Source organism: Gekko japonicus, unplaced genomic scaffold (assembly GCF_001447785.1).
Source record: "Gekko japonicus isolate JY-2015 unplaced genomic scaffold, Gekko_japonicus_V1.1 scaffold137, whole genome shotgun sequence".
NCBI classification, from domain to species: Eukaryota; Metazoa; Chordata; class Lepidosauria; order Squamata; family Gekkonidae; genus Gekko; species Gekko japonicus.
The window spans coordinates 1,805,491-1,831,979 of record NW_015174276.1 but is presented as its reverse complement, the minus strand read 5'-3'; the positions used below and the strand labels follow the sequence as shown (position 1 = coordinate 1,831,979).

Genomic DNA, 26,489 nt, shown 5'->3' with positions numbered 1-26,489 from the left:
ATTCCGTTTGCATCTTACCATGCCAAAAGCATCATATGAATCCATACTCAGTATGCAAACTCTGTTCTAAGGAGTAACACAAAAGGCGTACACAACTGTTGGAAGAACACAGTGATGTTAGGATCTGCTGCGGCAAACTGAAAATGAGCAGAACGCCCAGCTTATAGCGTCCAAGAGTGGCATTCTTGTGATCTGTAAAAATGAGCGTGAACAGCTGACATGAAATAATGGAGTTTGTTTTAAAAAATCCCTACTTGTTTGCCGGTCGATCTATGTAAAAATCACCTCCAGATGAAATAGGAAAACTTTATGAAAATTAGCCCTACTTTTTCTTGTAGGCCACAGAAGGATGTGTAGGAAGTATGGCTTGTAAAGTAACTTGTGGTCTTATAGATTATCTTTAAGTCTGCTTTTGCTGTTTACTGCTCTGTGACAAAAGCATCCAAGTTTCATGCAAGAGAAGTGTGTTAGATGGTTTTGCAAATAACAGAAAGAAGAAGAAGAGTTGGATTTATATCCTGTCCTTTACTTGGAGTCTCAGAGCGGCTTACAAGCTCCTTCCCCTCCTCTCCCTGCAACAGACACCCTGTGAGGTGGGTGGGGCTGAGAGAGCTCTGTGAAAACTGCTCTTGAGAGAACAGCTGTGGGAGAACTGTGACTGACCCAAGGTCACCCAGCTGGCTGCATGTGAAGAAGTGGGGAGTCAAACTGGGTTCTCCAGATTAGAGTCTGCCACTATTAAACACTACACCAAACTTGCATTTTACTCCATAAATGCAGAATGATCCATTTGATTGAATCTGTTTTATTGAAATGAAGCCAGACTGGGGTTGCCATGTGCCCACTGGCCCTGGAAATTATTTTTTTAAGGTGAAAGCATGATGTCACTTCTAGGAAAAAACCTGGAAATGATGTCAGTCCTGTCCACGGTTCGCTGAAAATTCAGCTTTTACCATAGAATTTCCGGCAATTCCTAGAGAGGACTGATGTCACTTATAGATTTTCCTGGATGTTAAAGTGACAGCCCACCTCCCCACCTCCCCATGTCCCCACTCCTCCCTCAGTAGTCTCCAGCTGGTTGTCAGGCTGGGTTTGACAACCCTAAACCAGGTGTTGTTGTGAGACATTGGTAAGGAATGTAAGAGAACCACATAATCCTTGCTAATATGGAGATGTCATTGACAAACATCATTGATGATTGGAAGCCTCATAATGGTGACCTCTTTCACTCAGGAATAGTTCACTTGCATTTCAGCCTTGGTATACTTAATCCTGCAGTACATTGTAAAATACGATCCTAAAGCAACATCCATTTTTTTATTCTGTAGCGTGTGCCATGTTGCTTGTGCTCCAGATTGTTTTCTTGAAATCACCCTTAGGTTTATATCAACCAGTATATTAAAGTGGGACCATTACACTTGTGTAAAGTGTACACTTTCCACAAGGAGTGGGAGTGCCAAAAGTACTCCCTCAGGGGAGAGTTCATTCTGTAACTACAAGACATATGTGCAAGTTCCCTGTCAACTTTGGATTGGGTGTAGGCCTTTGGAGAGTGTACTCACTTTGAACTTAATAGTCATTCCTTTTCTCTAAGGAACTCTATGTAATTTGGGCCGGGGTGTAGGCTTTATGTCAGTGGTACTCCGCAGCTCTTAGAGAGCTGCATTCACAGTTAGCATCAACCAAAAAAAGGCACATTGACTTCTGTCTTTGGCATGATGGCTACACCTCAGAGAGGCTTAACCTTGCCCATTCGTCTAGCAGCAGCTGCTTCAAGGTAGAAAGCACCTGTTAGTCATAAGCCCCACCAGGCAAGGCAGGGAAGTATGTGTGTGTGTGTGTGTGTGTGGGTACTTCATGGAGATATTGTGTAAATGAACAATAAAAGAATGGAGGGGGGACAGCAACATAATATTGTCAATATTTGGCTTGTGTAAGGTACATTTTTAGCACTAGTCTTGGCCCTGTAAAGGTAAAGGTTCCCTTGCTCGAAAGCCAGTCAAACCCGACTCTAGGGTTGCGGTGCTCATCTCCGTATCAAAGCCAAAGAGCCAGCGCTGTCCAAAGACATTTCCGTGGTCATGTGGCCGGCATGACTAAACACCGAGGCGCACAGAACGCTGTTACCTTCCCACCGAAGTGGTACCTATTTATCTACTTGCAATTTCTTGCTTTCGAACTGCTAGGTTGGCAGAAGCTGGAACTAGAGATGGGAGCTCACTCCATCATGCGGCACCCGGGTCTCGAACTGCTGAACTACTGACCTTCCACAGCCTGCAGTTCAGCGTCTTAACCACTTGAGCCACCGCAGCTCCTCTTGGCCCTGTAGATGCTAATAAAGTTAGTGATCTTGAAAGAGTTCAGGCTCAGCATGCCTGGGAAAAGTTTGTACATTACAGCTTTTGAATATTGACCTTGGAAAATAAGTAGGTGTTCTTTAAATGCTACCAATGGGGAAATGGCAGACTTCTGCAAAACTTGCCAGCTCAACTCAATAAAATAACCAATTCCCTTGACTATTTACTGCCTAACAATGTCCAGTTACAAGGCTGATAAAATATTCTTGGGGCTAGGCTAGTGGCTTACATAGTGCACATGCTTTTGTCAGAATGAAGCATCAAGGGTCTGTTCTACAGAAGCTCCTTGCCCTGGAGCTTTCCCCAGACACTGTTTTTAATCATATAAATCCTCGCTGGTGGGTGTACTCATTCTGTGTACATGAAAGCAAAAAGACTTGTTTGTACTTCAAACATTTTTTATAGCAGGTACACAATGCCTTCTAAAAATTGGTAATATTCCATTGTTCAGCTTTGATCGTGTCAGTTAACATTCAGTGGCCTGCATACATTCTTTTTATTTTACTGTATTTCTTAGTGATTATTTAAAAAAATCGAAAGATGCCTTGTTCTTGCTTTTTCATATCAGCATATCAGCCATCTCTCCCTTTTATGAGTGGCTAAGTGAGTGCATATTTTCGTTTGTTGTTGAACAACAAACTGGCAAATCAAGGCGCTGAATAGATTTCAATTATTACAACAATGTTAAGCTGTCATGTTTTTTAACAGATCCATATAAAGTTAATCACATAGAATAAATAAAATATGGAACAAAGGGTGATAACGAGAGGCAGCAGTGTGAGACAAGGAAAATATTGGAAAATGTCAGCCTTAATGTACCCATCACTTTTTGATTTATATCTTATTCTCCTCTGGTCTTTCTGTAGCTCCTGTTGCTGAGGGAACGTCATTAATAATGACTTTAGAGGTTTGTCGTAATCTTTAAAGAACGGTAGTTGCCTTTCAAAGGTGAGTTAAATGATGCCATTCCAAATCAAATTATAGTCGGTAAAGGTAGTCATAATCAGGGTGTTCCCTCCCGAAAGTTCATGCATGGCTGCTTTGAAATTGTTTGGAGGGGAATAAAATAAGAATCCAGCCAGTTGCCTAGAGGATGGCGCGCATGTATGCAAATCCACATAAGCAGAATGATGTGCCTGCTTTGTGGCTTAGTCACCAGCACGTGATGCGTTTGAAATATGTGATCTTTGCTGCTCAGAACTGGAAGGTATACTTTAAGGACTGGCTATACCTGTATGAGCAGACCTTCTTAGCTATGGTGCCGAAATCATGAGATTTCCTATCCAGGAATATTCATCTGTCTCCTTCTATCACTGTCTTCTAGCGGGAAAATACATTTTTGTTTTGTCTGGCATTCCTAAATCCTCCTCCTTGCCTTATGTAATGTATTTTCTGTTCTACTTGTATCTTTAGCTCCGTTTTTCACAGTGCATACTCAAATGCCAGACGAGGCAGTAAGTGGTTTAATAATGTATTTTTACTATGCTGTTTTAATGGTTAGCCACCTGATTGGGTGGAAAGACAGGATATAAACATTGCCAATAAAATGATAAAAGTGAGGGATGTCTGATTCCAGTGTGCAGTAACTGGCATATATGTTTGTGGCCTGGTACAAGTTCCTGTTGCCCTGTTGACTCCCAGCATATATACTTTTGCACAATAAGCACTCAGGCCTAGAGAGAGTGTGTCACATCTGGAGTGGTGCTGGACTCACAAGGATGGATCCAGAAAAGAAATTGCTTTTGGAAAGCTCAGTTTGCTTGACGAGTTCTAACTTTCTTACAGAGCTTTTGAGCCACGAAATGCAATGTGGTGTAGAGGGTGCATTATGTGTGCAGAACTAGTTGTTGTGAGGAACACAGTACTGCTCCTCTCTTTAGCCCCTCTGCCTTGATAATATGATGGGATGACGATGGGATGGTGCAGGGAAATCTGTACTGCTCCTCTCTTTAGCCCCTCTGCCTCGATAATATGATGGGATGACGATGGTGCAGGGAAATCCGCAAACAACCAATAACATGACAGGGTAGGGAAGTGTGCAGCACAATGACAGTATGTGCTTTTCAAAGGGGCTCTAAGCTCAGGTGGCAAACATAGAGTCTCTCAGAAAAAAGCTAGCGATGAATGTTTCAATTATACAGAAAACAGTAATTTTTGTGGACTAACTGAGAAGGCGCAATAAATGTCTTTTTTCCTGTCTGTCAGCAAAATTTCTGCTCCTTGAATATTTTGCTTAGCACATGAGGTTCCACCACAGTATTTGAGTGGTAGGCAAAGGAATTAAATAACAAAAAAATAATGTATTAACAGCCGTTGCTAGTTTCTCTTTTCATGCCTCCACATTATAGCAATGTTAATAAAGGCCAAACTTCTTCATGCTGAGTGATCTGGGCCTTTGGCACGCATGCTTTAAAAATATGTCAAAGCAAATCCATTAAGGGAATAGTTACTTGATGTGCAGGAACTAGTGAGCTGATCAGAAACTGAGAAATAATTGCATGTTGTGACACACTCCCAGAGGGGGATGGAAGCATGATGCCCACACTGAATGATGGTCTTGGTTAATAAGTGTCTTATATGGCCTTTTTCCTATGGAATGAAAGTCTTGGAGCATTTCTCTTTTGATGCAGATTCTCATTCCAGGTCATTTTTTAAAGGGGGAATTTGATTAGGCAGCAACCTGATGGGACACCTTGGGAAATGAAGTGCCGTTATTAGAAGCACGTTGAGGTGATGTTCCGAAGAGAGCAATTATCAAAATGTTTGCTTTGCAGGATTAGTGTCTCAGCTGAAATGCTGTAGTTCTGGGTGTGTAGAAGATACTAGGCTTTTTTCTTGTACACCTGTGAGAGAGTTCCAGTGTTGCTCTTATGAAAAATGTATGTCTGCATAAAGCAGCATGAATTCTTAACGAAGACAAGCAATGAAATGTGTAACGGCTTGTATTAGATGAAGCGAAACGTCGTCCTGCGTAGAATTCCAATAGCGCTTAGTAAAGGAAGGTACACTTGAGATCCTTTTCTCTGTTGATGGGCTTGTCCTGGTTCCCTTGTGCTTTTGATGCTGGGGAGCATTATCAGTTTATGCCATCTACTGAGGGAGGCCTCTTGAGTATAATAACTGCCATTATTTGAGTGACCCCCCCCCCCAGTGGCTGCACATTACGGGAGAAGATTGGCTGTGGACCACAGTTTTGAAAGAGATGGCTCTATGTGAATGGGATTAAAGCGGCAACCAGCATGGCGTTGTGACTTGAATGGTGGAACTTAACCCAGGGAGACCCAGGTTCCAATCCGTATTCCGCCACCGGCCAGCCATCCTGTCTGTTTAACCTAGGGTTGTGAAGACGAAGATTACAAAAAGTAAAACCTCGCTCTGGGCAATCATTAGTAATTGAGTGGCCTTACCAGTTCTGCCTTGAGCCAAAGCTTATTGAGAAAACAAGTTAGATTTGAGTCCAGTAGCACCTTAGAGACCAACAAAGAGTTTCAGTGTATATGCTTTCAAGAGTCAAAGTTCCCTTTGTCAGATACAGCAGTTGATGGATTTCTACTTCATGCGGCTTAATGTGGTACCTTCTGAAGATTGTTTCAGTGGGTAGCCATGTTGGTCTGCAGTAGAACAGCTGCAGTTGAGTCCAGTAGCGTCTTAGAAACCAACAAGAAGTTTCAGAGTATAAGCTTTAGAGCTGGGGTGTCAAACTCATTCGTTACGAGGGCCGGATCTGACATAAATGTCACGTTGTCAGGCCGGGCCAGGTGTGCCATAAAATGTAATGCCAGGTACCGGAGATACAAACTTTATAAAGGACACAGGCCAACCCAATTAACAATATTTTTAACTCAAAATACAAACAAAAGCAATTGATTCCTAGCAGTGAAAGCAATTGATTTACTGGAGAACTCACAAAAGCCCCAATAAATGTATTTAATCACATGCAAGACTAGGTTTTTTCCCCAAGGGATACCATAAAAGGGGGAGTACCTTATATATCCGTACATACGGTAGTTCTGGCACAGCTGTTCTTGAAAAAGAGCAGTTTCTGTCAGAGCTCTCTCAGCCCCACCTACCTCACAGGGTGTCTGTTGTGGGGAGGGGAAGGGAAAGGAGTTTGTAAGCCACTCTGAGACTCCTCTGGGTAGTGAAGAGTGGGGTATAAATCCAATCTCGTCTTCTTCTATATACCAGTTGCTTGCGGGTTGGGTAAGAGCCCGGGAGGGGCCTCTTCCAGCCCCCAGGCCTTATGTTTGACACCCCTGCTTTTGAGAGCCAAAGCTCCCTTTGTCAGACACAGCGGTCTGTTGAAGAAAAGAGAACACAAGATGTCTTCATGGACAGTTATAGCCTCCTCTCTCAGCCAAAGCAGACACCATGTGAAAGACCTCCACTCGAGACCCTGGAAAATCTTTGCTAATCTAAGTAAACATTCCTGACCTTGACAGATGTCTGAGTGAATAAGGGAGTTTCTTATGTCCATGTGTCGTGTATTCCAGTTATATGCTTTTATTTCAGCGGAAATGAAAAAAAAAAATGTACATTTGATTTTTAAAATCAAAGCTTGCTTACCAAGGATCAGATACCAGCTTTAACTGGTACATCTCTCTTTTGTGCAAAGGGAGAAGAAAAATTGCCGGACCTTCTGGCTTTTGTTGCGGGGAGGCCTGGGTCGAGAGGAGAACTTGAAGAGGGGGAGGTAGAGGGGTTGTGTGGGTGGTTACACTGAGGCAGTGTGTTAATCATCTGCAACATATGTTTCTTCTGGGGTGACTTGAGGAGTGCGATTTGCTCATTGCCTGCCTTGTGTCTGAGCTTCTGAGAGAATTCTTCCCCTGGGTCTAGTTGTCAAGGTGCCACATAGAAGTTTTGCTTTTCCCTAGAACCTGTGGCTTGACTCTTGTGCTTGAGTCATTCAAAACCATCTGCTCCATAACAACATAGTTATGCAAGACCAGGTAGTCGTCTGGCTGTAAACTGAGTCATGTTCCTCAAGAGGTGCCTTCTGAGAGTTAGTGTACTGCAGCCTTTAAAAGAATTTGAGCAGGGAAGGCACCGTTTTGGATATTGTTCTGATCATGTGTACTGAGTGGCCTTAGTGAGCTACTGTTCTTTAGCATGATGGGTGTTGGGCTGGATAACACTACTGAGATGATTTAAAAGAATTTGAGCAGGGAAGGCACCGGTTTGGATACTGTTCTGATCATGTGTACTGAGTGGCATTAGTGAGCTACTGTTCTTTAGCATCATGGGTGTTGGGTTGTATAATACTACTGGGATGGATAACGATACATTGTTACACCTATGCAGAAATAGTCTTTTGAGCATTAGAAAAAAAATGCTTTGTGAATGCTTAGTGTTGAACTTTGCAGAGTCCACACACTGCTTGCTTTTGGCATTTGGTGTTTCCAGGTGAATGGGTTGGCCTGATTGGGGGGAATTGGTGTATTGACTCTAAATTGGCTCACTACTAGTCCTTTCCAGTTCTGTGCCAGAAAGAAATCTGGAAAATGTTCCAATTCACAAATAAACAATTAAAATAAAACGTAAATGTTAGTAAAAGAAGACAAATACACCATGTACGGTTTGTCGTGGCCTCATATGCCACATTTAGGGCAGGAGAATGAAGCAACTCTACCAGTGTCCCAGGGGCCAGACTGTTCATCAGCAGTGGGATGCGGTGTCAGTGAACAAATTGTCTCCTTTCAAACTGCTGCCAGTTTGGGGAAGGACACTGAGCTAAGTGGCTCCTGCTGGATTGACCTGTAGCATCCCAGGGGCTGTTCAGTAGGGCTTGCTCCAGGCCCTTTTCACTTTGCAGACTGCTGCTGCTCTTCTCCCTCATAAACATTGCCATTTTATTAGCTGTAGGGTAGGTGATGTGGAAGAACTCTGCATGAGACCACGCTGTGATTGGCCCATTAGTCCTTGACCCCAAGTATTTCTTTATTATTGGTAAAACATTTGCCTCCAAATGTGCCTGAAGAGGTCTACAGCGATGAGCAACTCCCAACAAGAGGTTCTGTAAAACTAGTTCAGCCTGTGCTAGCCAATGAAATAGCTGAGCTGCAAAACAGAAAGGGGTTACTTGTGCTTAGAACTTAGTAGGCTGAACAGGAGATACATAGTTATGGGGAGGGCATGCCCCTGCAGAAGAAGTTGTGTTTCTGGTTTAGTTATGAAGGTGGGGTCATGTAGGCCAGGAGCTATGATGCCAATATTACCCAATCAGTGGCTCCCTGTGGGAAGCATAATGTCCGAAGGATTTGCCCCATTGCTTGCTCCTTTATTTTTATGCCCAGTGGTTTATGCCCTGTGGTAGAACGTTCCCAAGGCCCTTAATCCTATTTGTACAGCATCTTGATTGGGGTTGCCCACCTCAGCTTGAAAAATTCCAGGATGTGATGCCCTAGAGCTCACTCTCTGAAGATGCAAGTTTCTCCAGAGAAACTGATCTCAGTTGTAATTCTGGGAGATCTCCAGGTTGGTAGCCCTAATCTCAGTAGATCTTAGTATCTTATTTCTTAATTTGCTGAAGCTTCTACTTGTTATATATGCAATAATATGATTTGATTACATCCTAAGAAATGGAGCAACTAGCTAGTTGTGTGCCAACATCTTTTTTGGGCTGCCTTCTCCCATTGCTCTTGGAATGGGATCATTGCCATGTTAAAAGATTGCGTCAGTAGCTTTAAAAAAAAGCCCCAAAGGCACCTTAGACCTTTGGCCTAGTTTCCACCTCTTCCTCTCAAAAGTCAGCTTTGTGTGTGTGTGTGTTCATCAATAAAAACTTGGGTTTCTTCTGGCACAAGACGGAGAGTTCCTCTTTCTTGGAGTCAGGCTGTCTCTCTGCGCCTTGTAACTTTGGTCTTTGGAGTCCAACAGGCTGGGTCACTACTTCTTCACAAATGACCGGTGGTATCTGAGTCCACAACTGGTAAGCACAAAAGAGAGAGCATTTGGGGGCCGCTTAAGAAGGTCCTAGAACTTGTCTCTATTAGTTGCGGTCTTATCAAAATACTGTATTGGGCTTGTCCTTGGACCCCTGAAGAATTTTAAAGAAATTGTTCCTTGTGGCAAGCCATCAACAGCTACTGCATTGTTGGAGCAAAAGCCTTGATCTTGAAATAGCAAAAGTATAATTTTTTAAAGTCATCTTGGCATGAATATGGTGAAATTACTGCTAGATGTTTTGGTTTAAGTTCCCCCCCCCACCCCATTTTTCAATCAAGTAACGTGTGGGAGAATTTTTAAATAGTAATTAATTTCACAGACATCAGACTGCACTTGCTCAGGATTAGAATCATGTTCATGCAGTGCCTAGCAATTTTAGGGATTTTTAGAAATACTATTTATGTATTTATTATTTATTTATTAGTTCAATGTATACCCCACCCTCCCTACCAGGGCAGGCTCAGGGTGGCTCACATAAAAATCCATATATAAATACAATTAAAACCATTAATAAAAACAACCATAGACAATTCATTTGTCGATTACCCTAAAGTGCTGGAACGGTGATCTAATAAAGTGCGAGAACAGAAGGTTTCAAGTTGACAATACTGCTTAAGGTGACAGTATCAGTCACGATGGTATTCTCCAGCTCAGTTTGATCAGCTTATTTGAGCGGCAAGCACAGGCTGTAGTAGTAAGGCCAGGGCACAGGGTCATTCCTCAGGTGTTTGATGCGGCTCCTAATCGAAGGCTTGGTGGAAGAGCTCTGTCTTGCAGGCCCCACAGAACTGAAATAATCATAGCGGTAGTAAGAGCCAAAGTTAACACAGGTGTATTCAGAGTGAACTTTTTCCATCTGCACCCTTATAACCAAGACTGGCCTATGCTAATAATTGACTGTGTTACACAGAAGTGGGTTTGTTTGTGACATGTGTGAACTAGGCTTCTGGTTGTGCTTGCCCATTCCCCCCTCCTCCTCATACATGCAGCAGGACCAAAGTCTTCCTGTTTTTGGAAGCCTTCAGTCAAACTCCAGTTTTCTGTGGCATCCAAAGGTGGCTGCCTGGGCAAAAATGGGCCTCTGCTTCCTCCTCACACGTCTAGGTTCAGAACTGGGATTAAACCATGGTTTAGAAATCTGGTTTGTGGGAAAGAAACTCCCATTTGTCCAGATGCATTCAACTCCATCCCCCTAAAAACTGGATTCTGATTTGATCCTGGTTTCAGAAGCCTTTGGTTGTGGTCGGCGCATCTGGGGAGGAGAGAGCCCATCGTGACATCCGAAAGCAGACGTGGTGTGGACATTATCACCTGGCTCCTTTCTTCCATGGGCTGAATCCTCCAGATCCATTTCAGATGCTTTCTTCCAGGGGAGAACATTTTCCACCAGGGGAAAGTGCCCCTGCTAGTGGAATGGATTTGCAGGATCCAGTCTTATGTTCTCTCCTACCTATTGGCAGTCTCTTACTCACTTCATACCTCCTCCTTTTTTAGTGCATCTCCCCTTTCCTCCTTGAACTATAAATCCTACCTTTTGAATCATCTGGGAAATAATTTTCCTTCTCCAGTTCTTGTCACCTTCCTACCTTCAGTCCTCCCCCCAGGTGACCATTCTGAGTGTGCGCTGTATCTGATTGTGCCCAAGAGCCAGTATAGTATAGTGGTGAAGAGCACCAGACTCTAATCTGGAGAACCAAGTCTGATTCCCTATTCCTTCACATGAAACCCGCTGGGTGACCTTGGGCCAGTCACAGTTTTCCCAGAACTCTCTCAGAACCTACCCTCACAAGGTGCCTGTTGTGAAGAGAGGAAGGGAAGGCGATTGTAAGCCACTTTGAGGCTCCTTAGGGTGGATAACAGCGTGGTATAAAAACCAACCCTTCTCCTTCATCTGCCTGCCAGCACTGTTATATCAGAGCACCCAAACAACACATGGCTTGTTGAACAGGTGCATTGCACAAATAATGCAGTGGAGTTTTGGGTTTGGGTTGTTTTTTAATTAAACTATAGAATGTGAAATAGCTTAAACTGGCTTCCCCTTGAAGATATGCCAGAGACACTTGTGTGACTGGTGTGGGACCGCCTACATGCTCCAGAATCACTGACCACATATGAACAGCCAGTATTGATTCATGTCAGGGCAATACTGAATTATTACAAGTTAAACAAAAAAAGAAGATCTGAGACAGAACCCAGACCTGAATGGCCCAGGCTAAGCCAGTCTTGCCTGATCTCAGAAGTTAAGCAGGGTGAGCCCTGGTTAGTACTTGGATGGGAGACCATCAAGGAAGTCAAGGGTCAGTATACAGAGGCAGGCAATGGCAAACCAACTCTGAACGTCTCTTTGCCTTGAAACACCAGCAAGTTTGCCATAAGCCAGCTGCAACTTGACAGAATTTCTTACACACTCAGTGTAGAAACAAGGCCAACATAAGGATGAAAATAGATTCAGGTGGGTAGCCATGTTGGTCTGAAGCAGCAGAACAAAGTTTTGAGTCCAGTGGCACCTTTAAGACCAAAACAGTTTTATTCTCTGGGTATACTTTTCACATGCATGTACACTTGGAAGACGAACATGAGTGTAGAACTATGTCTGAATCGGGTGGCACCTTTAAGACCAACAAAGTTTTATTCTGGGTATAAGCTTTCGTGTGCCTGCACACTTCTTCAGATATATGCATGCGAAAACCTGTACCCAGAATAAAACTTTGTTGGTCTGAAAGGTGGCACTCGACTCAGACTTTGTTCTTAAAAATGGAAGATAACACCCCCTTATTGTTTGACGAGAGCTGCTGTGGTCTGCAGTGCTTCTTATCTTAAGCTGGCATACCAACTGTGTGCCCATTGCTGGAAAACAAGGGTGTTGCCTCTTATTTCTACCTTGGCTGTTTTTCAATTAGGCTGCTGTATGTGAGGCTGCCCTTAAGACCAGCCAAGGTACAGCATGTGGCTGCCTTATGCAGATAAGCGTCTGTGAACATACTGCATTCATTCCAGAGTATCGCTTGTCATCAACGAGGTGCAAAGCCTTTTTTGTGGTGGCTCCTAGGCCCATGAGACCACCCACCCCCCGCTCGCATTGAAAATAAGGAAAAGAGTTGTCAGTCTGAACTCAAAGTTTTCTGTTCAATTTTCTTTCCTGGTTTTGGAGCTTTTGCATAGGGCCATTATTTTACCTTCTGGCCCGCTGGGGGCGGGGGAGGATAAGTGTTATTCTTACTTGTTTACATTGCTATATTCCTGTGAACAGCTTTGAGAACCAGTTTGGATGAGAAGTGGTATACAGTGTTCTCAGTAAACAGATATTGGGCTAGATCCAGTGTTCCATTGACACAAGGGTCACAGGGTGGTTTTTTTTGCCATATTCCTCTCCCCTTTCCCTGCTGTCCCATCTGACACTCTGGGGAAGTTGGTTTCTGAGATGACAGGTCCCTGATGGAGAAACCGCCACACAGCTTGGAGAGTGGGGTGCACCAAGAAAGGGGGTAGAGGTGAAACTGACTCCTCCTCCCTTTTCCATAGCATCACTCTGCTGACAGGAGGGGCAAATTCGCCCCCTTTCCACTCCCCCATGCAGCCTCCTGGCCTGCATGGCTGTTAACATTCGCTGATCCCAGGAGGCCAGGAAGGAACTGCTGGAAGGAGGGGAAATGTGTCAGAGACTTTACAGCTGCCAGCACCTTCTCCATGATCATATCTGCCCAGTGGTTCATTTTGGAAGTGAGCGCAGGGAAAAGCTGAAATGCATCAATAACAAAAGCTGAAAGGTCCTTAAGACAGGCTTCAGTGCAGGTTCAGCAAAAATTTCGGAACAAGTGGGCAAGCCCAGGGTGTCAGTCTCGCTTAAAACTCTCGAGTGCCGTTGTTCATGCCACTGGCTTTTCTCTAAGCTTTGAGGCGGGCAGCAGCTTGCTGCAAACAGCTGGGTTGGCTTTAATACGGCAGCCGAATTAACTTGCACTCGCTGAAGTAAACTTCACCACTTGGTAGTGCATTTTAATTGGTTAACGGAGATGGAAATCTCGCATGAAACAACCCTCGTGAGTAGTTGCAAGCCATTAACTGTCAACAGTTTCTTTTGATTGAGTAATCCAATTAATTTGCTGGCAGGGTACCCGGCAAAGTGCTCTTGCAGCTTATAGAAATTATCTGACATCTGTCCTTTTAAACCGGTTACATCCACTGCTGTTGGTCGGGGAAGGGGGTTCTGTACCGGGCCTCAGGAAGTCCTGCTAAAAAATTTTCTTGCTCTGACTTGCACACCAGACAGAAGCCACAAGCCAGAGAGGGCAAGAACCTTCCTTTGGCGTTGTATGGTTGGTTTTGATTATAGCTGCGCATGTTTGTGGGTAGGAGTGAAGAAATCGCTCAGGGTAGACATTTCGTCGGCCACTTCCTGAGGATAAGCATGCCGCTGCCGTGATTCTTAAACTGAGAGCAATAAAGCAAGAGCTCTCTCCTTTGTAGAATGCCACCAAAGAACCTCTATGCCATTGTTTTGCTTTTGTTTGTTTATAAATATTTCCCCCATTACTCAAGGTGGCCTACTAATAAAATGAACAAATATTATAAAATAATATACAGGCCTTTAGTAAGCTCTTGAAATAGATAAGTTGTGTCCCGGGCTGGTGGGTAACATCAGCACTCATGCAGGGCAACAAGCCAAGAGCCAGCTTCAAATACCTTCAGACTCATGCAGGGCAACAAGCCAAGAGCCAAGAACTAAGACCTTTGGCCAGCTTCAAATACCTTCAGGGGGGTGGGGCAGCGCAGATGCTCTGCCACCTATTGTATTCTGCTGGCCCAGATGTTTCTTCCCTGTCTTCCATCTTACATTTTATCCTGTCCTTGGTGATGTGTGCAGCCACTGGTGTGCTACCACAGTATCTGAATGCTCATCTGTTTTGCTACTTCCAGTGTCCTTTTCACCGCATGGGGGAGGACTGCCTCACTACTGATATGAAGTCAGGGCTTGTACAGAAGTTCTACTGTGGATCACATCCATAGAACTCGTGTAATGGCTAGAAGGCTAGGCTAGTTAAGGCCAAAAGAAACTGGTTCGAATGACTTCTCTTCCATGAAACTCAAACAGTGAAGTCCGGATCTAGCAAGGCCTGTAGACTTGAACAGAAGTGCCTTTGTGGTCTGTTTTTAACAATACCTTATTAAAGTTGTTTGCTCTTTTGAGGAATTTGCCTCATGGGTTGTCAGTTCATCCTGTTTGCCTACAGAACAATACCGCTGGAAACTGAAAGGAAAGAAGGCACTGTCTTGCATAAACAAAGGGCTGCTGTAACTGCCTTTCTGCTGCTGTAGATTATTCTGCCAAAGTTATCATCAAGGACCGTGTGCCAATTTAATTAGTCATCTGTGAGAAGCGTCAAAAAGGAAAACTATATCCACATAGCTAGCAGCTGGTTGAAGTAAATTTTGGGTCCTGCTGACATTCTTATTTAGCAGTCGTAATAGCAGAATGTAATAGAGGCTTCTAAAAATTCTTATCCTCCAGAGCTTGGCACTTCCAACCGCAGGCTGAAAACTCTTTGCCAACTTTGTATGGGTTTTGTAACTGAATCACTCAGACATGAAGGATCTGGCAGTAGAATGCTCTAGTGTGAAGGAGCAATGGTGCATTGGAGCATCTTCATGTTCAGGTGACTTTTTCCATTGTGAAGGATCAGTAAAAATCCCAGAAGAGCTGTGCTGGCTGGTGATCAGTTTCTAGGTACAATTCAACATGCTGCTCAATAGTCTGTACCTCTGTTACATGAACGATGCCTCCTCTGTTGTATTCCACTCTGTACTGTGAGGCAACCCTCACAAAAGAAGAAGAGGAAAAGAAGAGATTGGATTTATACCCCACCTTTCATTACCCAAAGGAGTCTCAGAGCAGCTTACAAACTCCTTTCCCTTCCCCTCCCCACAACAGACACCCTGTGAGGTAGGCGGGGCTGAGAGAGCTCTGACAGAAACGGCTCTTTTTCAAGAACAGCTGTGCCAGAACTATGGCTTGCCCAAGGTCATCCAGCAGCTGCGAGTGGAGGAGTGGGGAATCAAACCCAGTTCTCCTAGATTAAAGTCCGCGCACTTAACCACTACATCAAACTAGCTCACAACCAATACCCCACCATGGTTGTCAAATGGTGGTACATCTTTTGCAAGTGGGATGCAAGGTTTTCATAGCAACTACTAAGAAATCAGTTTCCCTGCATCCACCTGCAAATGTGATGTGCCATCTCCTGCTGACCCCCACCTGCCACAGATTATCTATCTGTGCTCTTTTGGTATGCTAGTACCCTGGGCACTTAAAAGGTAAAGGTAAAGGTTTCTCTTGCTGGAAAGCTAGTCAAAATCCGACTCTAGAGGGTGGTGCTCATCTCCATTTCCAAGCCAAGGAGCCAGCGCTGTCTGAAGACTTCTCTGTGGTCATGTGGCCAGCATGACTAAACACTGAGGCTCACAGAATGCTGTTACCTTCCCACCAAAGCGGTACCTATTTATCTACTTGCAATTTCTTGCTTTCGAACTGGGCACTTAGTGGTTCTGTAATCCCCTAATTCCCCTTGCCTATCAACAATCTGCTTCATACCAACCCTTCCTGTCTGGGATTATACCTTGTGCTTCTGCAATATTTAATGTCCTTAAAGCTTACTGTAGAGAAATATAACAGAACACCTATGAACATATAAAGGGCCTTCTTGGGAAAATTGAGCGTTTTGTTTTTATCGTGGTGGAGCCAAGGTTCTTTGATAGAGCAGTTGGAAGGACGTGAGAGATGAATGGTCGAGAACCACTGTTCTAAGGCATGGCCAGCGGCTGAGATATGAGACTTCTTTTGCTTAACAACATCCTGGGTACATAATTTGTTGCCCAGAAAAGCTCCGTTTATTAGGAAGTTTGTAAAGAGGGTGCTGTTTCAGAGGACTTCTGGCCTTTCAGAATGGCTGCTGTTTAAACTGAACATTTTAGCAGTTCCTGAGCTGTTCCTGACCCATCTGTTGGTTGTTTAAATTTTGCTATCTTGCCATCTTAGTGTTTTGCTATCTGTGGCAATGGTGTTGATTTTATTAACTGCCTTGGGAGCAGTTGCTGAAAAACAACCCATAAATTTAAGGAGAGAAAGGCGAAGATGAGATCCCATTAAGTGTTTGCATACGCTTCAGATGCTGCTTCACCCAACTCAGTAGTGTGAAGGAGGATATTTCTCCAGGCAAACCACAGACCTCCCCGTATGAAATGCAAATCCTTACCTGTTCTTGCTTCCATCTGGAAAGAACAGTGCGCTTCATTGCGCTTTGTTTTCCATGGAAATGTGTTAATTTGCAAAGGTACCAGAGTTGCTTGATTCCACACTAATTAGTGCCTAAGCCCAGCCAAAAAATAAATAAAAATCTTTTTGATAGAGAGGATCCTGGTCCTTGACAGTAGAGGGCAATAGCTATCAAATGGCTGTTTACATATGGAAGCAATACCGAAAGATTCGAGTTTAGTCTTGCTTTTCATTGTTGAATTGCAAAACAATTGCTGACCTAGATTTTAAATAAAACTGCATGCTCAGTCCTTTGCTGTAGATCTCCTGTTCTTGGTTTTATCATTTTTTGTGCTTCCATTTATGCTAGAAGATAGCTCATTATGCCTTTTACATGTCTTGTCTCTTCAGCACTTTCTAGGTAAAACAATCTATTGAATGATTAAGCAAAATAGAAATACATGAGCAGGCACCTGTGTGGAAATATTCCCCCCCCCTTCCCGGTGGAGAAGAATGGGTAGGAGAGGAGCTGGCAACTTGCTGACCTCACGTTTGACTGTTGTGCACAAAGAGGAGGAGATTGGATTTATACCCCGCCCTTCACTACTCAAAGGTGTCTCAGAGCGGCTGACGAACTCCTTTCCCTTCCCCTCCCCACAACAGACACCCTGTGAGGTAGGTGGGGCTGAGAGAGCTCTGACAGAAACTGCTCTTTTTCAAGAACAGCTGTGCCAGTACTATGGCTTGCCCAAGGTCATCCAGCAGGTGCAAGTGGAGGAGTGGGGAATCAAACCCGGTTCTCCACGCACTTAACCACTACACCAAAGAGGGCAGTGGACCTTCGATCTAGGTTGATAAGGTAAACAAGTGTTAGGTCCATGAGACTCACAGGGGGGAGAATTCCATCTTTCTCCCCAACACAACTCCGAGTGCCACCATCAACCTGTGACAACAGTGACAGTGCCTGGGAGCCGTTCTGGGCCCAGAGCAGATCCCAGTGTCTTCCACTGCTGCAGCCCCCAAGGCTCTCCTGGAATCCTTTGCCATGCAGCTGGGCCCGGAGTGGCTCCTCTGTCGTGGCAGCCAGGCAGGGAGCAGCTCTTAGAGTGCTCCGCCACTGCAGCTGGCCTGGTGCCTTTCCCGGTGTCCCCTGCAGCCAGCCCCAGAGCCTCTCATGACAGCAGCTGGGCAAAAATCCACTCCTGGAGTCTGCTTCCATGGCAGCCAGGCCTGTAGCCGTTCCTGACATCCTCTGCCGTAGCAGGCAACTCCAGCCAACCTCAGAGTTGACACCTGCAGTGGCGGCCACTGCCAGTTCAACTGGTAAGTGCACTGTTTAAATCCACAGTGTATTTTTAAAAACTGTTCAGGTTTCTCTGCAAACCTGGGGAGTACCCCAAGTTTGCAGAAAAATACGTTTAGTGTCAGTGTGGTCCCAATCCACAGATTTATGTATCTGCAAACGCAGGCCACATGTCACTATCAGATATATAAATGCTGGCTGCTGCCCATGAATCCCCTACCCAAAAGCATTACTTGTGAAGATTAATTAATATGACAATCAGTGCAGTTTGTAGGAAGGAAATGAGCAGTCGGTCTGATGGCATCTCAAAAGAAGGAGAAGAGAAGCCAGTTTGGTGTAGCGGTTAAGTGCACAGACTCTAATCTGGGAGAACCGGGTTTGATTCCCCACTTCTCCACTCGCAGCTGCTGGATGAACTTGGCTTGGGCAAGCCATAGTTCTGTTAAAGCTGTTCTTAAAAGGGCAGTTTGTGTCAGAGCTCTCTCAACCCCACCTACCTCACAGGGTGTCTGTTGTGGGGAGGGGGAGGGAAAGGAGTTTGTAAGCCGCTCTGAGACTCCGAGAGAAGGGCGGGGTATAAATCCAATCTTCTTCATCTCAAAACAGGACATTTAAGCCCTGAAGACAAGCTATCGTTTGAGGGGGGGAAAGTATAAAAAATGAGATGTTATTACATTCTGAAATCTATTAAAATGTATTGTTATAATTATTTCTTATGTTGCTTTTTAAGAAGTCAGAAATGGTGGTGTTTATATTCATTTTTTAGTTTAAGCTGACTACTAGATGACCACATTCAATGAACTTGAATTGAACTCTGAGCTAAAAACTAATTTGTTAAGCAGTATGTATGACCACCATCTCTTGGGTTTTTAGTGGGTTTTCTTTACTTTCTCCTATAGTTTGTAGATCCCTTCCCTAATTTTGTTGTAGTGTTTAGAAAATGCAAATAAAATATCCCAGGGGGGGGGGGGGCATTTTAAAAAAAACAAAGGCCCTTTAACGTGGCTAATGGCTAAAAAGTGAGAGTGTCCTGATTGCATACAAGGAACAGCTAAGGGAGCAGAAGTTCACAGCAAACCAGTTCCAGTTGCAGGCCCTTCCAAAGGCCTCTTGGAAAGGCCTCTTCACCCTAAAAATGTACATTTTCTTTCAGAACAGGGCCTCAGTACAATCTCTACTGTACATCATTTTGTTTGTATTAACACGGTCTCTAACTCAAATGAAATATATTTTGCTGGTCTTAAATGGTAATGGGCAAAGAGACAATAATGCAAAGCCGGGATCAATGGAAGTTTTACTGCGTGTTGTTTTATTTCTGTCAAGTGATAACTGGATACCAGTGCAATGATGGTCATCTTAGGGACGCCGTAGCAAATCAAATTAAAGTTGAAATGCAAAGGTCACACGATTCTGTTAAATTCCAAAATGACATGAATTGAAACTTTTCTCTAGCCCATGAATAAGATTTACATGCCGATGCCATAAACACACAATGCAAATGTGCTTGCCTACTTCACAAGTACAAAAAACATTCCAGAATTTTTTTAAAAAATTGAGGTTCTGCTATTGGAACTCAGTTCCAGATTCCCAAGAAAGGCAACTGCACCAGCAGAACAGGGAAAAGGTGAACACTGAGATCAGGCAAAACCTTGCTATACCCCAGTACCCCGTGCACATTACCAGAACAATAAAGTATTCTCTGGAATTGTTTCCAAGGAGAAGATCACAAGCAGATCTTCTGCAAGTCACTACAGAGGAAAAAGGAGACTCTTTCTCATACCAGCAAAGGGGATGTTGGTTGTCTATTTGCATGCAGAAGATGTGAGCAGCCATGTGCCTTCTGGACTAGGGGTAGAAGAAGAGATTGCATTTATACCCCGCCCTTCACTTGGAGTCTCAGAGCGGCTTACAAACTCCTCTCCCTTCCCCTCCCCACAACAGACACCCTGTGAGGTGGGTGGGGCTGAGAGAACTCTGACACAAACTGTTCTTTTTCAAGGACAGCTGTGCCAGAGCTTGTGACTGACCCAAGGTCACATCAGCAGGTGCGAGTGGAGGAGTGGGGAATCAAACCCGGCAGTTCTCCCAGATTAGAGTCCACGCACTTAACCACTACACCAAACTAGGGGTCTGCAGCTAAGTATGGAGCCCAATGTGGCTTTAAAAAAAAACACAATTATTTAATATCAAAGGCATAGGTGGGGTGCTAGAATAATCAGTATGTCAAGGGAATGTCAGGTCAATATTTTTGAGAGTGAATGGCTCCTTAGAGATGCTTTACAGAAAAGAAAATGATAGAGGTGAATAGTTGCCAGTAATCTAAGTGCCCAGCATGCAGAGATTCAAAGAATCTCAGAGGGTGCTCCTGTGCATATTTAATACTTACCATGAGAACTCGTCTGTGTCTCTTCCTAATAAAGGACTCACGACATCCAGTGGTTGGGCTGCAGAAACTGTATGGATTATTTATCAACATTTCAATGATCAGCAGTGTTAAGTGTCATTTTCAGTCATGCAGATAGGCTTTCCTTTATTGGCTCTTTATTGATCTCTTGCTCTGAATTTGGATGTAGTTTGGCTCTTATAAAAGATTTCAGGCCCCTGTTCAGAACTGTGGGGGCTGACCCTCTACAGTCTCTTGTGTTGAACTCCTGATAGTAGTTCTACGAAGGGGAAGTTGAGATTTTTCTCGCAGAAGTCTCAGCACCACTGTAAAATTGTCATGAGCCGAAGTCTCCAGAAGAAGCCAGACTGGTCAGACCGAAGCTTTCATGTAAAGATCTGGCTAGCCAGTGAGTACAAGGGTTGGCTTGTCTCCCCCCCCCCCCCCCCTCCATTGTTTCAGCCAATGTAAAAATTCAGTCACATCGCTTAAAGACCAGTAGAAAGACATAGAACTGGTGATATACTAGCAATATAGGAACGATTCAAGATGACGGAGCAGGGTGCTATTAACAGGTGGGGTTGGTTGGAGGAGGTGTAGAGTGATTCAAAGTTAACATTGATTCAAAGTTAACATTGACACTTCTGGCTGGCTAGACAAATGGTTGATTATTGAACGCCTCCAGGCAAATAAATAAGGTCAGTAGTTCATCGCACATGGACTGGGAAAGTGCTTCAGAAGACTAAATTCTCTTCCTCTGTCTTAGATCTCAGCATCTGGTCAAATATTTGCTGCAGAGAAATGCTTTCTGGGAGTACACACAAAGCACTTGGAGTCCATTCTCAGGTTGTGTTATCTGCAGCAGCCAAAGTCCATGGCAAAATACTGGCACTTTGAACTCGTCGCCCCAAGTGACGATAGACAGCCGTCATTGTTGCATCAAACTATGGCTCAACAGCAGCAAGCAGCTCTGAGCAAGCTATTAATTTGGGAGTCATCTGAACGCCGCACTTTTACAGTAAAAATAGTGTGAAACACTGTGGAAAATGGCTTCCTTCTGTTGGAATGAAAATGTGGGAGGGCTGGCGCGTTGCCATGAAACACGGATCTTGAATTAGAAGGCAGATCTGTAGCTTGGAAATTGGGTTTGCTTTATCTCTAACAATGTTCTCGGGCCCATAAAAATAATTTAATTTGTTTTCAATAAAACCCCTTTGGTCATCACTCACCGGGGCAAGGTTAAGTTAATTATTCAGAGCTGTTATGGAGTTTAGGTATCGATTTCCACCCCCCCCGCCCTTCCCAAACCACCATCTCTGCATTTTGAAAACTCTCAATCTATGCAAGCTGTCTGGAGCTGTGAAGCATACAGGAGCTGCTCAGTTAGCAACCTTCTAATCATGGTTTCTGCTGTAGGAAAAAGTAAGGCCAAGATGCAGTTTCATTACCAGGCGTGTTCCCAGTGGGGCAATGCAGGAAATATTTGAGAAAGCTTGCGAGGTTCTGATCTGTAAAGCACATTCGTCATGCCGTCTGGACGTGGCTGAAATCTTCAAGCATGCTGCAGATGTTGGAACGGGCGTTAAGGAAATGTATGCAGTGTTCCTGCTGTACTGAAAATGCACTCTGTTATCGATAGTCTGTCTTCACCTCACCGCCCACAATACATGTGTCCATTTCTCCCTCCTAAAGCTTTGCAGAAAAGGTGTCCGACATGGAGGATAAGTTCCTCAGGGGCCGTGGTGGCCAAAGGGAACCTCCACGTTCAGGGGCAGGAGGACTCTGAATGCTGATGCTCGGAGGAGGGTTGCCAGTTCTGGGGTGGAGAATTCCTATAGCCTGGGGTGGACCGGGACCTCAGTGGGGTATAATGTCCCTGAGGCCGCCCTCCAAAGCAGCCGTTTTCTCCAGTTGAGCTGATCTCTGTTGTCTGGAGATCAGCTGTGATTCCAGGAGATTACATTACATTACATTACACATTTGACTTATATACTGCTCCTTCCCGGAGGCTCGGAGCGGTTTACATAGACATTTAAATTACCTAACTAGGGCCACAGTGCAAGGGGAGGGGGGAGTGCCCACCAGGCACCTAAGCAGCCGTGATCTTCTTCTTACGTTCTTTTTCCGTGGCGGGTTCTTGCTGTATTCAGGCGACGGTGTCTCGGCGGAGGTCTCTCTCACATCGACTCCTTCTAGGGTGGTCCTCACGGTGAGCGGCGGCGCGATGACTGCAACCGCTGGTCTCCGTCCCGCAGGCTCCGACCACGCCACGTCACCACGCTGCCACCAGATCCCCCTTGGCCCCATCACTCCAACATGATTCAGAAAGAACAAGCATTTCAACCCAAACGAATCTTATACCTTCGAAATACCGGGAAATAAGAACATAAGAGATGCCAATGTTGGATCAGGCCAAAGGCCCATCCAGTCCAACACACACAGTGGCCAGAAATACCAGTGCCATCAGGAGGTCCACCAGTGGGCCAGGACAGTAGAAGCCATCCCACTGTTGACCCCCCCAAGCATCAAGATGACAGAGCATCACTTGCTCCAGAGTCCCTATCTATACCTTGTGGCTAATAGCCACTGATGGACCTCTGCTCCATATGTTTATCTAATTCCCTTTTGAAGCCGTCCATGCTTGTAGCCGCCACCACTTCCTGTGGCAGTGAATTCCAAGTGTTAATCACTCTTTGGGTGAAGAAGTACTTCCTCTTATCCGTTCTAACCCAACCGCTCAGCAATTTCATGGAGTGTCCACGAGTTCTTGTATTGTGAGAAAGGGAGAAAAGTACCTCTTTCCCTACCTGCTCTTTCCCATGCATAATCTTATAAACCTCAATCATGTCACCCCTCAGTCGTCGTTCACTTGTTTATAACTTATGGTGGGAATACTTGCGTTGCAGTTCTGCTATTGTTTTATGACTTCATATATTGTTGTTTGTGTATTGCTTTCCTAGATTTTGGAATTTGTTTGTGGCATTGCATAGTTCACCTGTTGATCTTTTTGCTGTATTTGGATTTCACCAATAAAATTTAATTTTAAAAAAAGAAATAGAAAGAACAAGCATGGTTTGGTATCATGTCTGAATTAACAAACTGTGGGGCTGGATCCCATGGAGGATTTCTACTGATGGAAGGAGCTTCGTCAGTGGAGCATCATTTCTTTGCTTCCCTGCTCCTAGTGCAGCCAGCAAAATGCGGTTCTTTTCCCTCCAGGAGCAGCATTTCAGGTTCCAGTGGGAGGGAAAAGGTGAGGAAGGCAGAAATCTTTCCGTCAGCGGAAATGCTTTGTGGGATCCAGCCCAGGGTTTGCAGCCAGCCCATCATACTTTTCAGACCTGGATTTCTTTGGGTTGGCAAACTGTGGCTTGTTCTCACTGTAGGATTTTTTTTTAAGCGTGATGCACGTCTGAATTGATAATCGAGAGCTGTGATGTCAGCTCAGCTTCCGGGTCCCCTGTACCATAGAGCTGGGACTGCTTGGACAGGTGGGAAGCAAGCAGACCGTGGCATGGGTGTGCAGGGAGCAGTGTCTTGAAATGAGCTTTTTGTCCACTGCTTACAAATATATAAAAATCCTGTGACTCTCTGCCCCCCCCCCAAGATTTCTGACTTTCGATTCCTAATTAAAACGTCAGGGTCTTCACAGACGCTGACTGTCTGCCTTCCGAGGCACGTATCGCCACGAGTCACGGAGGCAAAAAAATATTTATCCGAAGCCCTGTTGATTTCAATATGGAGTGTTGTTAATGAGAACGGTAGGAACTTTGAGCTCCAGTGGAGACTGGAAAGCTGCATCTGTGTAAATTTCCAAGTCAAATTGGCTCTTATTGTATGTGTTTCATTTGCAGGCTGCTACAGTATGACCTTCCACTGACCCGCTCTGGAAGAAGCGCAGCTTCCTCATGTGCATCCTTTTCTTTAAGTTTGACCCACGACCTGTTTCCAAAAATGCATACAGGTAATTTCAATTCCGGCTATAGTCTCTTATCTAAATGTTTGCTGGCGCTGGTATATGAAAGACAGCTCAGTGCACTGGCTTAGCAATGCTGTTCGTAACTTTAAATCAAGACTGCTATTTGTCTCCTCAATGGAAAGCCATTTTCGTGTATAGAACATGGGCCTCTTTTTCTGATGCCTAATACACGGGAGAGCGGAATCTGGTACACAGGAGAGTACAGTCTGGCACACTTCATATCTGTGTCTGTAATGTTTTTACCTGTGCCTGTCAGGAGACGGGATTATAGTCCTTTTCAGAGGTTTAAATGTACTTGCTGTGTGGTTGGGTCAAGCTCACATTTGCGTGTTGTGGCTGCTGTAGTGGCCACTGCATGTGTTAAATCCAGTGCACTTTGGCTTGATAACATGTAATCCATTAAATCCCAGCCACCCAACCATTTTGCCAATTGTTGATCCTATGCATGTTGATGGTGTACGAATGAGAACACAGTGAGTAGAGGCAGGCCAGCCCTGGTGGCAGGTGAGCACAGTACTGCTACTTCTCCAAAGGCCAAGTGTATGTATTTAATATAGTAATGTCTTTATTGTATTTGGGCTTCCAAGGTGTCCTCTCTGTTGTATTTTCGTCCTGCCCTTTCTCCAAGGTGGAGTCTGTGATTCTCCCTCTGTTTCTTCCTCTCCACTAGGGGAGGTTAAGCTGGGAGTAACAGGACCAGAGTCTTCCAGTGAGCTTTCACAGCTGAGTAGAGATTGGAACCTGGGGCTCCCTTATCCAGCATTGCCCACCAACCCTCACTTGACTGCTGCTGGTTGACATCTTGTGTTTCTCACTTCCGATGTTCAAAGTGCTTCACCTGCATTGCCTTAGAACAATCCCTGCAGGGTAGGCAAGCATTCTTCATGCCGCAGTCCAGGCTCCACAACAGGATAGTCCCTGTATACATGCATCTCAAGGGATGTGTGTAGAGAGCCTGGGTTTAGAATGCTGTACCAGTATGGTCATGTTTTTCTTTGTGGCGTAGTGACACTGTTAAGTAATCCACAGTGTGATACAGTAGTTACAGTGTTAGAGTGACATCTGGGAGACCCGCATTCGAATCCCTACTCTGCTCTGGAAGCTTGCTGGGTAACACTGGAAAATAAAGCAGTGGTCCAATGGCACCTTAAAGACTAACAACATTTATTTCAAAATTTGAGTCCAGTGGCACCTTTAAGATCACCAAAGTTTTATTCTGGGTATGCACACTTCATCAGATACCATGCACACGAAACCTTATGCTCAGCATAAAACTTTGTTGGTCTTAAAGGTGCCACTGGACTCAGACTTTGTTCTGTTGCTTCAGACCAACACGGCTACCCACCTGAATCTATGTTTATTTCAGTTTGAGCATTTTGAACATAAGAACATAAGAGAAGCCAATGTGGGATCAGGCCAATGGCTCATCCAGTCCAACACTCTGTCACACAGTGGCCAAAAATACCAGGTGCCATCAGGAGGTCCACTAGTGGGACCAGGGCACTAGAAGCCCTCCCACTGTTGCCCCCCCCAAGCACCAAGAATACAGAACATCACTTGCTCCAGACCGAGAGTTCCTATCTATACCTTCTCGCTAATAGCCACTGATCGCCCTCTGCTCCAGATGTCTATCCAATTCCCTCTTGAAGCCGTCCATGCTTGTAGCCGCCGCCCCCTCCTGTGGCAGTGAATTCCATGTGTTAATCTCTCTTTGGGTGAAGAAGTACTTCCTTGAATCACAGCTCATTTCTTCATATAAGTATGTGAAGGGAAATCATAGCGTGAATCTTACGGGGAAGATTATGGGGGGAGGGGGATCGTCCGTATAATGAGAATTCCCAGTACAGTTTTTCTTCATATATCTATCTGAAGAAGTGGGCTGTACTCATGAAAGCTCATATTGAACTACATGTTGTTAATCGTTAAGGTGCCACTGGATGTTTTGTTTTATTCTGCCACAGCAGGCTAACACAGCTACCCCTCTGCAGTCACCATGGGTGGTCTCGGGCCAGTCGCTCTCCCTCAGCTTGACCTGCCTCACAGTGTTGTCACTGCAGAAACAAAATGGAGGAGGGAAGAATGATGTCAGTTGCTTTGGGTTCTCATGCGGGGGAAGGTACAGGCTTCTCATGGGGTGATAACAGGGTATAAAAACTAATAATTATCTGATAATTAAGTACTCTGCCTTACTCCAAAGGTTTAGGTTGGGTCATAATACACTTTTTAAAAATCCCCTTAAGAGCAAGTTCAAGCTAGTTCTGGGGGCAGCT

At 44.6% G+C, this 26,489-nt stretch overlaps 1 protein-coding gene across 2 annotated transcripts in view; it reads left to right on the top strand.

The window, feature by feature from the left end:
* Window positions 1-26,489, top strand: part of TANGO2 (transport and golgi organization 2 homolog) — a 116,702-nt gene that overhangs the window by 10,907 nt on the left and 79,306 nt on the right. Inside the window, exons 1-2 of one of the 2 annotated variants that reach the window (XM_015423786.1) lie at window positions 9,181-9,288; window positions 24,095-24,204. In XM_015423786.1, the coding sequence (XP_015279272.1) occupies window positions 24,149-24,204 (56 nt within the window). In that variant the 5' untranslated portion in view covers window positions 9,181-9,288; window positions 24,095-24,148. Of the gene's footprint in view, window positions 1-9,180; window positions 9,289-24,094; window positions 24,205-26,489 lie in introns of those variants that run through there. The other variant, XM_015423785.1, reaches the window with a different exon arrangement.